Below are 14,639 nucleotides of genomic sequence, written 5' to 3' on the forward strand. Positions count from 1 at the left end.
CTATCATAGAGTAATCAGGAGACCACATACACACACAGAGTAAAAAGGAAAATAAGCTAAACTGTTTGGCTGAAAGTCCATGTAAATCTAGCAGATGTCTCTGATTAAATAAATCAGTAATGAACTAAACGCTCAAACAGAGAAGCCGATTCAACAGAAGGAAGTCGTCCTGTGGTTTATTCCCCTGATGAGAGCAAAGCAGGCTCTTAAAAAGAAGCAGATGTGATTGATTCTGATTGGTTACCTGCTGTTTCATTCACCCTGCATTAGTTGTAAACAGTTTGTGTACTTGTGTGTGTTCTCACCTCTGCCAGTCTGGACTGTTTGTGGCTGACTTCATGTTTGCCGATGGGCGCCAGCTGCTGCAGCGTGTTGCGGTTGTTAGTGAGCGCCCGTGTTAGCCGAGCAAACTTGGTCCATCCTGCAGGGAGCAGACATTAAACACAGATTACATCACATTCATCACAAATAAACTGCCTCTGAGTGTACGAGGATCGCCCAGCTGCTGTTGCTGAAACTCTTCACCAGTTCACGACTCCAACAGGGACAGACGCAAGTTACAAAATATTCCCTCAGCTTCCAATTGCGCCTGTCACCAGAGGGCTGCCAGGCACTGTGTTTTTCCCAGTTGGTGGCTCATATTTAGGGTAAACCTGACACGATGTGAGCGAAGCACCAGCCCTGGGGTTTACGGCCAGCTCTGGCCCTGCAGAAAGTGTCCTTGAACAGGACTGGATCTCCAGCTGCTGCAGGGTTTCTGCTCTGAAGCTATCTGATGTGCTCTGACCTCTGTGTGAAGCCAGGAGATGAAACAGAGTTTCTCCTCAGGGAATCACAAACCCAGGCAGCATGAAAAACTCAGCATATGTTTGACAGGTCAATACGAGGGCTCACAGGTGAAGCTACTGTATATGTTACTGCGCTGAGAATACATACATCACATTAAGGTGGAGCATGGCTCACTGCAGCTGTGCTACTGAAAACGAAGGATTTTAAAGCTCCAGTATCCTGTAATCCAGGAAGATTAGCTCACTTTTGATTGACTGTATAAAAAAGGACAGCACAACAGCTCCCCTAAAGAGAAAGCAAAACTTTGGGTGTTTATAGTTTGATCATGTACCGTAGTTTTACTGTGGACATGTAATCTGTTTCTTTTAATAATAATTCAAATTTCCTCTGATTACTCTCCATGTTGAGTCCTACGTGTTGTATTTGGTCATAACCTCGGCTATATTTAGCGCTAATGACCGCCTGGTGCTCTGAGACATGTTCATAACATGTAAAGCTAGTGGATCCTGATTATGTCCTACCAGAGCTCATCAACCAAGCAGAGCTAGCTTGTGTTTTTGCCTTGAGCTTGTGTTATAGCCTTTAGCCCATATTAAAGCCTTTTGCCTGTGTTTTATCCTTTAGCTTATGTTTAAGCTTTTCCCTCTGTTTTAGCATTTAGATCGTGTTTTAAGTTTTAGCCTGTTTTATACCCTTAAGCCAGTGTTTTAGCTTTTAGCTTGTGGTTTATCCTTTGGGTCATGTTTTAGTGTTGTTGTTTTTTTTGTGATTTTAGCCTTTGTAGAAACCTTTAGCCTGTGTTTGATCCTTAAGCCCATATTTTAGCCTTAAGCATCCGTTTTAGCCTTGGTTCATGTTTTGGCTTTTAGCTCATGTTTTAGAGTTTGGTAGTGTTGTAGCTTTTGGCCTGAGTAGTAGCCTTTAGTGTGTTTTTTAGCCCTTAGCTTGTGTTTTATCCATTAGCTTATGTTTTAGCTTTTAGCCTGATTTATAGCTTTAAGCCTGTGTTTAAGTCGTACAATTGTTTTTATCCTTTGGCTCATGTTTTAGCCTTTAGCCTGTGTTTTATCCTTTACCACATTTTTTGTATGTGTTTGGTCCCCTTTAAAGCTTTTAGCCTGAGTTGTAGCTTTTAGCCTGTTTTAAAGCCTTAAGCTTGTGTTTTATCCTGTAGCTCATGATTTAGCCTCTGCTCTGGCCTTCCAATTATGTTTATCCTTTAGCCCGTGTTTTAGCCTTTAGCCTGTGTTTTAGCCTTTACCCCATGTTTTAGCATCTTGCTTTTGTTTTAAGGCTTTTGTTTGTATTTTACCTTTTAGCTCATGTTTAGCCTTTGGCTCGTGCTCTATTTGTCTCCTGTTTGTTTTCTCTTCTGTCCTTTTTCTTCATCACTACAAAATTAATCACAGAAATCGTTTTCAGCAGAGAAAAACACAGATCTCTCTTCTCTCTTCTTAACTTCATCAGTCGGCGTGGTGTTGTCATAGAGACGTAGACGTGCCGTAAATCAATCTGGTCCTGTCCGACCCGCTCTGGAAGCTGAAGGGCAGCATTTAGGAATAAACTGTGTTTAAAACCCCTCACAGGGACGTTGATACCTGTGTCTGTTGTGAAATATTGGCCTTGTTATTGTTTGTGGACATACTTGGAGGAAAGGAAACTTTTGATGAAGCAGTTTGAGTTTTCTTTCAAAACATGTTGAGAAAATGAGTTGGTAGTTAGTGTACGAATGATAGTTTCTGAGAATCAAAAACAAGGTCAAAGTTTGTTGATATTGGGTTGTAAGAAAACTGACTATAGTTGGTTGAATCTTCAGATCAGAAGCCAGCAAAATGAACTGGTTCCATCCAGCAGTGACCGTTTTCTCTGCGTGGTGTTGACCACACCGCTGCTCGATAAAAGCAAACACCGTTCCAGATGACGGGCGGCCGTACTGTACCGCTCTAAAAATAAAATCAAATGTCTGAAAGGGCAGAGGGCGGCGCCGCAGAGACCCACCACGTGTAGCGCAGCCACGTCGTGATCAACCCGGCCCTTTGAAGAGACCATTATGAATAAAAGCAGACTCTGAAACAGCTTTTAACTCTGAGGCCTCCAGCGGCCTGAATAACCCTCTTTTCATTCTCTCTTCAACTGGAGGCAAATTCAGCCATTCATCCTCAGTGCACTGGAGCCAAACGCAACAATATACTGAGACCTTATGGGATGGATCTACAGATAATCCACTTTATTCTCATTCTGAGCGCCACCGGCCGACTCCCCCTCAGGGGAACGGACTTCTCAGAGATGATGTGACTTTCTTTAAGTTCTTCACTGTGCAGCGGTTTCTTTTAAGTGATTTCCTTCATGCTGATATGTTAAATTACCCCCCCTCCCCCGGGGCTCTCAGCTTAAATCTCCTCCTATAGCAGCAGATTTTCTCCTGCTTCTCTCTAAAAGCGTCAGACTGTTGACCTCCAGTTGAGCCTCTGTTATGGTGTAACTGTTGCATTCAAGTGCAGCGTGTTTCATAATTATCACTTATTTCTCTTTAAAGTGGATCTTCGTGACAACTTCACAAGGTCGTTTTTGAGTTTGTTGCTGAATGAAGCAAAACAGAAAAAATGAGCATGAGTTCGGACTGAAAAGTTCTATACAGTGGAGAAAATAAGTATTGAACGCGTCAACTTATTTCCAAAGCTGCAAGTCAAAAGAAATTTCTCCCAGACATTGGTATTAACTCAAAACACAACGTTCAGGTCCATAAATAATGATTATGGTGAATTAAGTACGATAACACAGGAAAAAAGTATTGAACACACCATGGAAAGGCTGAATACTTTGGACAGGAAATGCACCATACCACCTGAAATCTGTCAGTAATTATTACTTGAACTTCCAATTAGTGCAAACCAACATCAGCTGGGCTAGAGCAAATTGATGGTCCTATAAAAAAGGTGTTTTTCTCACCAAGCAGTTAAATAGCACACACCTCATGATGGGTAAAGGCAAAGAGCTCTCTGAAGACATTCACAACCTGATTGTTGCTCAGCATCAGAATGGAACTGGTTACAGACTTATATCAAAGCACCTGAATATTCCAGTCAGCACCGTTGGGGCCATTATTCACAAGTGGAAGAAGCACCACCTTACCATCAACAGGCCACGCACAGGAGCTCCTTGAAGATTTCTGACCAGGGAGTCAGAAAGATAGTCAGAAGAGGACTCAACCAGCCAAGGACCACCCTGAAAGTGCTCCAGAAAGACTTGGAGGCAGCAGGTATAATTGTTACAGAGAAAACAATAGGCAATGCACTCCACCACCATGGCCTCTATGGACGCTCAGCCCGCAAGACTCCATTCCTCAAGAAAAGGCATGTTGAAGCTGGTTTAAAGTTTGCTAAACAGCGTCTTGACAAGCCTGTAGAATTCTGGGAGAATGTTGTCTGGTCAGATGAGACCAAAACTGAACTTTTGGGCTGTCATACTACAGACCATGTTTGGAGGAGAAATGGCTCTGCACATCAGCCAAAAAACACTACACCAACAGTGAAGTTTGGAGGTGGAAGCATCATGGCATGGGGTTGTTTCTCATCTCATGGTGTTGGCAAACTTCATATAACTGACGGAGCAATGAATGGAGCCATGTATGGGGAAATTCTTGATCTGAATCTGCTGCCATCCACCAGGATGATGAAGATGAGACGTGGCTGGACCTTCCAGCAGGACAACCATCCAAAGTTCAAACATAAAAGAAGCTTCTGGAAGCTGTCATTGCAAATAAAGGCTTCTCCACTAAGTATTATCGTACTTAATTCACCATAATCATTATTTATGGACCTGAACGTTGTGATTTTTTTTCATGTGTGGATTATTTGAGTTAATACCAATGTCTGGGAGAAATTTTGTTTGAATTGCAGCTTTGAAAATAAATGAGATGAGAAAAAAGTTGACGCGTTCTATACATATTTTCCCCACTGTAGACCCTTTGGAGCTGGTTTGGGAAGAACTGAAAGCAAAGAAACCTACAGAGGACGTTTCTTCTTCTACTTGTCAAAGTGAACAGACTCTGGCGCCCTCGGCGTGTAAACTAACCTTTCACTGAAGTGTTTTTATCCAGAGTTTGTTTAGAAGCTGTGGTTGCATAACTCTGTATGGTATGTATGCATTATAGAGCAGTCCCTGCTTTAATGTCTTCACTAATAGAGACCCACTGAAGAGGAAAAGAAAGCCAATGTTCTCTTTTCAGACCTAAACCCACTTTCATCAGGGTGTAGATGCTGACACACAAGGACAAAAGAAGCACACAGAGAGCGCGGGGACAGAAGTAGGACGAGTAAATAAGGGGTCTTTTTCACGGTTAGTCGTAATGCTCCGCCAACGGTCCGCCTGAGGAACACAACACGGCTTGATTTATCAGACCGGTGCACAATGGAAGAGGACAGAAAAAGAAGAAGTGAAAGGCTGGGGCTAAAAATAACAGTACAGCAGAACCGTGCACGCACGAGGAGAGAGGAGTGAATTCTGAAATGAGATTTTGATCCTGAGGTCCACGCAGGAGGCGATGTGAAATACTCAGAGTTTTACAGAAACAGATTGATTTTCCCTTCAGCTGCAGAGACGGGGACAACATGTTTCTCCAACGTAACGGACCGTGGGTTCTGGCTGAGACGGCTCCTGTGGCCTCTGAGGTTATCACACGTGGACAGATGTTTGTTTTCATTAACTGGAAACCTTCAGAGACGTAGTAAACTCAGCACGCAAATATGGAAACATGCAAACAATAATCAGCATTTTTTCTTCCCAAGGAGATAAGGAGCACGTCTTAACCCTTTAGAGACCAGCGAGGCGCCAGTGCTAGGATTTGCATATTAGGTTTTGATTGGCAGCAGATGTGAAACCAGATAAGACAGATGGATTGTTGGTTTGCATATAAAATCTGGGGAGCACTGTTTGCTTCCATTAATGTGTTTGCAGAAATCCAGTCAAAATCCTGAATGTAACACAAAAGTATGTATAAAATCTTAATTATTTTATTGTTTATAGCACTTTTTAGGGATTTATTTACCTAGTCTCTTATTTTATATTTATGCATCTATGTATTTGATTTCTTTTCAATCCTTGTTTATTAGGTATAAGTGTTTTGATGTCAATTTAATCTTTGAGTTTTTTAATTGTTCATTTTGATTCTTTTTTTGTTTTATTTTAAATGATTTTTATTTTTGTTATTTTATTATTTATCCTTTTAGGGGTAACTTTATTGAAAATAATTTTCTCATTTTTTTTTTAATTTAATTTGATTTAAAATATTGTATTAATTTTTACTGTTCCAAAGTGTAATTTTTGTAAAAAAAAAAAAAAAAAGGAATTTTTTGTTTTTATTTTTAAACTCTAGGTTTTTATTTCTTGTTTCATTATTTAAGCGTTTTGATGTCAATTTTATATTTGTTTTTTAATTTTCCAATTTGATTCTTTTAGAGTTTTGTTTTTTTTATTTGTATTTAATTTCTAATGATATTTTTATTATTTTATTGTTTATTTTTTTTAGGTAATTCTAATAAAATTTTACACACACACACTATATATATTATACATATATATATATATATATAATACATATATATATATATATATATATATATATATATATATATATATATATATATATATATATATATATATATATATATATATATATATATATAATATTTATTTTATATATTTTAATATATTAATTTTATTATTCCAAAGTTTAATTTTGTAAAAAACAATTTATCTTTTATTTTAGTTCTTAAATTCTTTTACATTTATTTTTCTTGTTAATTCATTTAAAAAAATTTTATACATTTTAATCAGTTTTATTTTTTTCCCTTTTTTTTTATTTTTCTCATTCACTTAGTAGCAATTCTTGAATCTGATCGAAACACTCTGTTCTTAAAGGGCTTGAGGTTTAAGTTGTTCTGCAGCGCCACCTGTGTTGAAGATGTAACTCTTGCCAAGGCGTGTGTTTGTTTTGTAAATGAACAGAGATTAGATGTTCTAGGGCTCTTGAAACTGTTATAGCAAAGTTTCAAACATGTGGCTGTCAGAGTTGGTTGTTAGTGGTTTGGTCTTGTAGTGAAACAGGTCCATGCTTGTGTTGCTTAGCGAAAAAAAACAAGTGCCCAGACCGGATTGAGTCGTGGGGATTGGCTTGTAAGTACTGACCCCAGAAGGGACACTTGGCGGCTGGTAAGAAGCCACTTCACTTCCTGGGCGCTGAAATATTCATCAAAAAAAAAAAAAAAGGATCTTAACAACGTCCAGTCAGAGAAATGGAGACCAGCTCTAATAGTTTGGGTCTCCAGCGGTCTCACACTCCCTCTGATCCAGGTAAAAGCAAACGGGGCAGAGGCTAAACGCTGAGTTCACTGCCTGGTGTTTGGGGCTAAGTTGCTGACTGTTGGCCTGCAGCAGCTGCTCCTGCCTCAGCTCTCCTCTCCTCCCCCTCTGATTGGCTGTCTACCTGTAATGATGTGTGGCCTGAGGCCCAGGTTACCTGACATCTGTGCAGCTTTAACAGGAGCTGAAAAAATAAACTGTGAAACTCTGCAAACAATAACCTGTCCTCGTTTTTTTCCACTGACCTGTGTTTGCTCCTCTTTTGTTGTTCCCACTGACACCAAAACTAAACAACCAGACGCCATGAACGGAGTAAAAAGATATAAAGACAATCTTCTTTTGTGCCTTTTTCAATGAAGGCACATGTGAATATGTCTGCACCATCTCTGAACGTGGAGCATTTGGAGTTAATTTGAGAGGCTATTTTTAAGAAGCAGACACATGAACACAGAGTCACAGGGTGCAGATAATACATTTAGCATCTATGTTGTTATTTTCAGCTCAGCACGGACGTTTTTAGCAGCCTGGGATCTCTCCTCAGCCCGGCTGACGCTGACGTGCCGTGGCGTGATGAGCCCGAGGAGCAGCCTGAGACGGAGCTGAGAGCAGGTTTTGGTTGGCTGCATGAGAAAAATCAGCTGCAGACGCCTGCAGCAGCAGCAGCGAGTCTTTCTCCATCTCAATCAGCATCTCTAATGAAGAGACGGTCAAACAGCAGCTGATAGTATGACACAGAGGGCTGAGGGGGGGCTGAAACCGTCTGTTCTGGACGGAAATACACCGATATCTGCAGCAGGTTGAGTTACTCTGTTACTAAAACAGGTTGTTTTATTTTGAAAGTCACTGGGTGGTTTTAGGTGGTTTCCATGCTCTACTTCCTGTCCTGCTCAGGCAGCTCTTCGCTGATTGATGCGTCACTGCTCCAGCATCCAGCAAAAATAGGAGGCTGTCCGATTTGTACGGTGGCTGGTAGGTGTCAGCTGATTTGCAAAAGCAACAACACAACGAAGGTACAGTCAAGACAGAATTTTAGAGGACAGTTGTGACAGGAAGTTAATTATTTTCTTTTTTACCTTCAGCTATGATAAACATAGCTGTGAAACCAACGTTATTTATCCATAAAGTTAAATGTAAGATGTCACAACATCCCTACCAAGCTGTATCATAGCTGCAGGTAATTCATGTTGTAGCTTTTTCCTTTGTGTTGTAGCTTTTGCATTTATTTTGTAGCTTTGCACAAATTTTGTAAATTTTTTCATTTGTGTTGTAACTTTTGCATTCATGTTGTGGCTTTTTCATTTATTTTGTAGCTTTTGCATTCGTGTTGTGGCTTTTGCTTTCATGTTTTAACTTTTTCCTTTGTGTTGTAGCTTTTGCATTCATGTTGTGGCTTTTTCATTTATTTTGTAGCTTTTGCATTCGTGTTGTGGCTTTTGCTTTCATGTTTTAACTTTTTCCTTTGTGTTGTAGCTTTTGCACATTGACATGGCTTTTCCTTTATGTTGTTGCTTTTGCATCCATGTTGTTGCTTTTGCATTTATTTTGTAGCTTTTGAATTTATGTTGTAGCTTTTGCATTCATGATGAAGCTTTTGCATAATGATGTAACTTTTGCATTTCTGTTTTTTGCTCTCGCATTTTAGTCATTGCTTTTGCATTTTTGTTCAGCTTTTGCAATAAGTCTTTGTATTCCTGTTGTAGCTTTTGCATTTTTGCATTTTGTTCAGCTTTTGCATTGTTTAAGTCTTTGTATTCCTGTTGTAGCTTTTGCATTTATTTTGTAGCTTTTGCAATCATGATGAAGCTTTTGCAAAATGATGTTACTTTTGCATTTCTGATTTTGCTCTTGCATTTTTGTTCAGCTTTTGCATTGTTTAAGTCTTTGCATTCCTGTTGTAGCTTTTTCACTCATTTTTAAACAAAATCTTTTTTATTTTCGCATTCATGTTGTGGCTTTTGCATTTCTGTTTTTGCTCTCGCATTCTAGTCGTTGCTTTTGCATTTTTGCATTTTGTTCAGCTTTTGCATTGTTTAAGTCTTTGCATTCCTGTTGTAGCTTTTGCATTTATTTTGTTGCTTTTGAATTTATGTTGTAGCTTTTGCATTCATGATGAAGCTTTTGCATAATGATGTTACTTTTGCATTTCTGTTTTTGCTCTCGCATTCTAGTCATTACTTTTGCATTTTGTTCAGCTTTTGCATTGTTTAAGTCTTTGTATTCCTGTTGTAGCTTTTGCATTTATTTTGTAGCTTTTGCATTCATGATGAAGCTTTTGCATAATGATGTTACTTTTGCATTTCTGATTTTGCTCTTGCATTTTTGTTCAGCTTTTGCATTGTTTAAGTCTTTGCATTCCTGTTGTAGCTTTTTCACTCATTTTTAAATAAAATCCTTTTTTTTGCATTCATGTTGTGGCTTTTGCATTTATGTTTTTGTTCTTGTATTCTAGTTGTTGCTTTTGCTTTCTTGTTCAGCTTTTGCATCTATGCTGTAGCTTTGCATTCAATTTGTAGCTTTTGCATTAGTATTGTAGCTTTTTCCCTCGTGTTGAAGCTTTTGCATACTAATGTAGCTTTTGCATTTGTGTTGAAGCCTTTGCATTCATGTTCTTGCGCTTGCATTCTTCTTGTGCTTTTGCATTAATTTTGTAGTTTTTGCCTTCTTGTTATAGCTTTTTCCTTTGTGCTGTTGCTTTTGCATTCCTGATGTAAGTTTTGTTTTCATGTCGAAGGTTTTGCATTCCTGATGTAGCTTTTGCCCTTATCTTTTGGCCTTTGCAGACTGTTTTGACACCCACAGGCCACCATAGATGTGGAGTTCTCTGACTTGTTTGACGGAGCTTGGTCTCCTGTCTTTGGGAGTCTCTCAGTCTGAGAAACGTCCAGACTTTTCTGATCGTTTCTCCCAGAACTCGACCACAGACTCAAACTGGAGGAGCTGAACACGCTGATGTGACTGAATTAGTTCCACTCAAGATCTAACGGCGTGTTCAACCCGTGTTATTCACGCGTCACTGAGCGAACATAATGAATGATGGAACAAATCACACAACAACTCAGAGCAGGTCGCTGCAGCAGAGGAGGAGGAGGAGGAGGAGGAGGGTCTGGACATGTGTACACACATGTTGACATGTCTGTACAGATTATAAATCAGGAGCGGGGACGAGGGATTCTTGTCAAAGGGCAAACAGGCGGGCAAGAGGCGCCAACAACCACGCCCGGGGCGGGACGCTGACACTACACATCAGTCAGAGTGACGGGACGACACCGCTTCACATCAGTGAGGTCCTCAAACACAACCTGAGATGTTACAGCATCAACCTGACTCTGCCGTTCATCCAGGAGGAGCTGAGGCTGAGACAGAGAGGAGGAGGAGAGGGAACATTTATAGGGAGGAAAAAGGATGAGAGAGGTCTGAAAAGAAGGGCAGAGTGGGAGGAGAGGACAAGAGAGTCAGGAAGGAGAACAGAGATAAGGTAGAAGATGAAAACATCAGGAGGAGAGAAAAAAAAGGAGAGGACAGTCTGAAGAGAGGGAAAGAAGAAATAGGAGGAGGAGAGAATGTAAGGGAAGTGGTGAGGACGTCTTTAAGAGCTGATTTTAAAGTTTTGTTGGTTTTAAAGGATCTACACGTCCTTATTCCTCCAAAAATACAGGTTTTATATCAGTTCATGTTCCAGCTCCATCACTAAAGTCCTGCAGTGATTTTTTTTTAAACCATCCTCTCGTTTCCTTCACTTTCCCCAAACTCTACTTTTATAACAGCATATCTTGATTACATCAAATTTCATATTTTGTACTTATTTTACTTCATGTTTTATTCTTGTTTATTTAAAGTGTTTTGAACTCAACTTAATTTTTTTAAAATTATTTTATTATTTATTCTTTTTGAGTTTCATTTTTATTACATTTTTTTGTTATTTTATTATTTATTTTTTAAGTAATTTAAATAAAAGTATTTTGTTATTTTAATTATTTCTACATTTTTATTTTTTTAAATGTCTGTTTTAATTATTTTTAGTTTTTATTTATTTATAAAATGTTATTGTAGTTATTTCTACATTTTAATTATTATTATTTTTTTTTTCATTATTATTTTCAGTTTTTATTTATTTTTTAAAATGTTATTTTAATTATTTTTACAATTTGATTTTTTTTTAGTTTTTATTTTTCATAAAATGTTACTTTAATTATTTTACATATTAATTTTTTTTTAAATTAATCTTTTTTTTTATAATTGTAATCTTTATTGTTCTGAATTTTGATTTCATACTAAATAATTAATTTTATGCCAATTTCTCAGACCTACATTTTTCTTTCTTGTTAAATTATTTAATGTTATTTTACCCATTCTAAGTAGTTTTATTCTATTTCTTTTTGTTGAATTTTGTTCTTAAACACTTTATATTAAAACCTCATTTTAATTTTTCATTTTTTAATTTGTATCATTTTACTGAACTGATTTTCTTTCATTAACTTAATCTCTTATTGCTATTTTTACACTGATGCCATTATCAATTTTAGTGTATAAGACTCTTCACATGTTGCTGTTGCCTATTGTTTCTGGTCTCTTCTGAAACACTTTAAGCTGCGTGTTTAATTGGATCAAATGTGAAATATATGAATGAAGAGGAGTTTGATTTATGGAGTTATACTGAAAACATGCCATAAAAATAATCTGAGTTTAGGTCACTCATCCTCCTCGTCTCCCTCCTCTTAACCCCACCGTGTACAGACGGATGTCTCTACCTGTCTGCTCACCTTTGGTGCTCTCGTCCTCGATGGGCTGCTTGAAGAGGGTGATGTCCTTGAACGTGCAGAGGAACAGGACCACTTTGTCGTTCTCGTTCCTGATGGGAGCCACTTGCATGTAGAACCAGACTGGACTTCCTGCAGAGACAGAGATCAGAGCTATTTTGGTTTCGATTCCTGAAGTTCCTGATAAAAAAAACACACACTCTGATCCTCTTTCTTCAGTTTTTTATGTTTTAATGTGAGTTTAATGTGAAGGGAACACTCAGGGAACACACTGTCTCTTCATCCTGAGTGTGTCTGAATATTCACACCCTCACAGCCATCCCTCCCGTGGTTACAGGTTGCTGGTCGTCGTCGTAGATCTGGTTTACGCTCAGCCCGGCTCTCCTGACGTGTCAGCAGGTTTGAAGCCATTTCAGAATTGATCTTTTCATATTTTACCGTTCCTCCTCTCTGCCTCGTGCTCCTACGCCTCCCATCGTGCTCTTGTGGGTGATCACTCTTGAAGACAGGAACACTTGGAACTATTTTCGTCTGCACTCTTTGTCTGTTATGCTCTTCTCTCCGATGCTACAGATCCAAAATTTACAGCTCGCGCTTTCACTGCTCTTTCTGAGCAGGTTGTTCTGTTCATATCATTTCTCCTTTTTATTTCACTTCATGAGTAGTCAGGTATCAGGTGTAAGCATTTCTCTGATAAGGCTTTTTCTGACCCCAGGGGCGGAGCCAGGATGTCAGCTCTGGGTGGGCCAGGCACATTTGGGCTGGGCCTTAACTTACAAAAGTTTGTAGATCATTCATTTATTTATTCATCTAACAAAAATGATGGATTTGGTTGCTTTCTAAACCCTTTTCTGCATCAGACAGATCTATCTGCAATCTGTCTCCATGGCACCGACCAAAGAGTGGCGCTCTAACGCACCAGGAGGCTGCACCGCTACAGTTTATTATAAACTGTAAGAGCAGGGACGTTAACCACGGTTCAATAAAATGGTTAGATTTCTTTAGTCTTTATCAAAATAATCCTGTCCTCATAAAGTTAAATGTTTAATAACTCTTTATTTCCCCAACAGGCTAAAAAACATGGTTAATTTTACAAAAACAGAGCATCTGACGCTAACAAAAACAACATGAAGTGACAAAATTAACAATCTAAATATATATAAATACAAATTTTACGAAAGGTTTAGGGTGGGCCATAATGCTGCTCCTGGCTGATCTATGTTTATTCATGTTACCCGGCACATTAAGGTCTTAATCACCCGTACCCTGGAACATGAATAATAAAAATGACAGATTTCAACAAGGTTGATTTTAAAGAAGCAGAAATTGAAATATATGAACTTTGTTTCATCAAACATTAAAACAGAGCTCATAGACTCATAAATTACTCATTGCTGACTTTAAAGTTTTACTGTAAGGCTCCAAGGGCTGAAGTCCTGTAAAGCTAGAAACAAGTCCTTCATCAATGAAAAGAAAAGAAGAGCCGAACACAGTCAGAGCAAATCAAACAAAGCTGAGCTACTGCAGTTTTGGAGGAGAGTCTATCAGCTCTTCCAGAGTTGCTAGCTCTGTCCTCTTTGTCCGTTTCTTGTAATTTTTTCATCTCTTTTTCTTCATCTTTGTATTTGGAGTGGATCATTACTTTGTTTGGCTCATTTGTTGGTCGTGGACACCAAACTGGTTTTGTCTTCAGTGATATTTTAGCTGCTTTTTCTCCTGTGTTTGTCTGGAGATCCTACATGTAACCATGGCTGCATTGTTTACATGTACATTAGCAGCCTGTAGCATGTCAGTGCTAACTGGTGCAAGGCCGGATGTTTCCCACAAGGTGAGGAGAAGGAGGTGAGAACAACGTGCTGGTTCAAGCTAGCCATGCTAACCCAGCCTCAGAGGGAATACCAGAAGGCAGAGTAGCATCATGCTATTCACAGACATGGCTAACAGAGCTAACACCATAATTGAAAATGAATCTCAACCTGTTTCTCTACAGTAGTAGAGCTCTAAAAACACATTTTTTTCATTTTCTGTGAATAAACGCTCTGAATGCAAATATTTTTATGAGAGAAATGTCGTCAATAATCTGTGAATTAAAACACTAATAATCATTTTACTCAAACACAAACCTGTAAAAAGTTCAACCAGAGAAAATGAGATCACTTACGGTTCTTTCTGTAGAGCAGGATTTCGAAGCAGTTGGACTCATAGTTGTCGAACGTCTGCCTGACTTTGTCGATGGTCTTCTTGTCCGTCAGCTCTCCGTACATAAAACTAGAAAAGAAACACACAAAACTCAAGCATCCACGCTGACCCTTAACATTTAGCTCCTCTGTTACAGCACATCACAAATGCTAACGGTGTTTACAAAGTGTAACCTCAACTCAACATGTCTTTAGTTTTATGTTTGGCTTTAAAAGAAAAAGTGACGCAGCATAAATTCACCTCACGGTGAAGGACTGACGATGGTTACGGGATTGGCTCGGCCTGCGTTTCCTGGCATGGCTGTAATTATCACTCCTGAAGGCTGCGGACGTTTTAATCTCAGCTTTTTAATGAGTCTGAGTGATTGTTTTCTGCCACAAAGGAAGCAAAGTCTCTGCGCACAAAGAGCCGGGATGAGTTCAGAGAAAACAAAGATTCAGTTTCATGGAAGGGAAAGTTTTAAAAACAGTGAATAATAAAAATATTTCCTGCAAACTGAACCAGCCTGAGTCATGTTGTTGCAGCAGGAACATG

The 14,639-nt window shown here is 38.8% G+C and overlaps 1 protein-coding gene across 2 annotated transcripts in view; it reads right to left on the bottom strand.

The window, feature by feature from the left end:
• kcnh5b (potassium voltage-gated channel, subfamily H (eag-related), member 5b) overlaps nucleotides 1-14,639 on the bottom strand; it is a 167,061-nt gene that overhangs the window by 139,702 nt on the left and 12,720 nt on the right. For both annotated transcript variants that reach the window (XM_074692016.1, XM_074692017.1), the window contains exons 3-5: nucleotides 14,068-14,174; nucleotides 11,910-12,038; nucleotides 306-421 (exon numbers count right to left, since the gene is read on the bottom strand). In XM_074692016.1, the coding sequence (XP_074548117.1) occupies nucleotides 306-421; nucleotides 11,910-12,038; nucleotides 14,068-14,174 (352 nt within the window). The remainder of the gene's footprint in view (nucleotides 1-305; nucleotides 422-11,909; nucleotides 12,039-14,067; nucleotides 14,175-14,639) is intronic.

This window comes from Halichoeres trimaculatus, unplaced genomic scaffold, assembly GCF_033239565.1.
Source record: "Halichoeres trimaculatus isolate MK-OKI-2021-1 unplaced genomic scaffold, fHalTri1.1 fHalTri1_scaffold_17, whole genome shotgun sequence".
Classification (NCBI taxonomy): domain Eukaryota; kingdom Metazoa; phylum Chordata; class Actinopteri; order Labriformes; family Labridae; genus Halichoeres; species Halichoeres trimaculatus.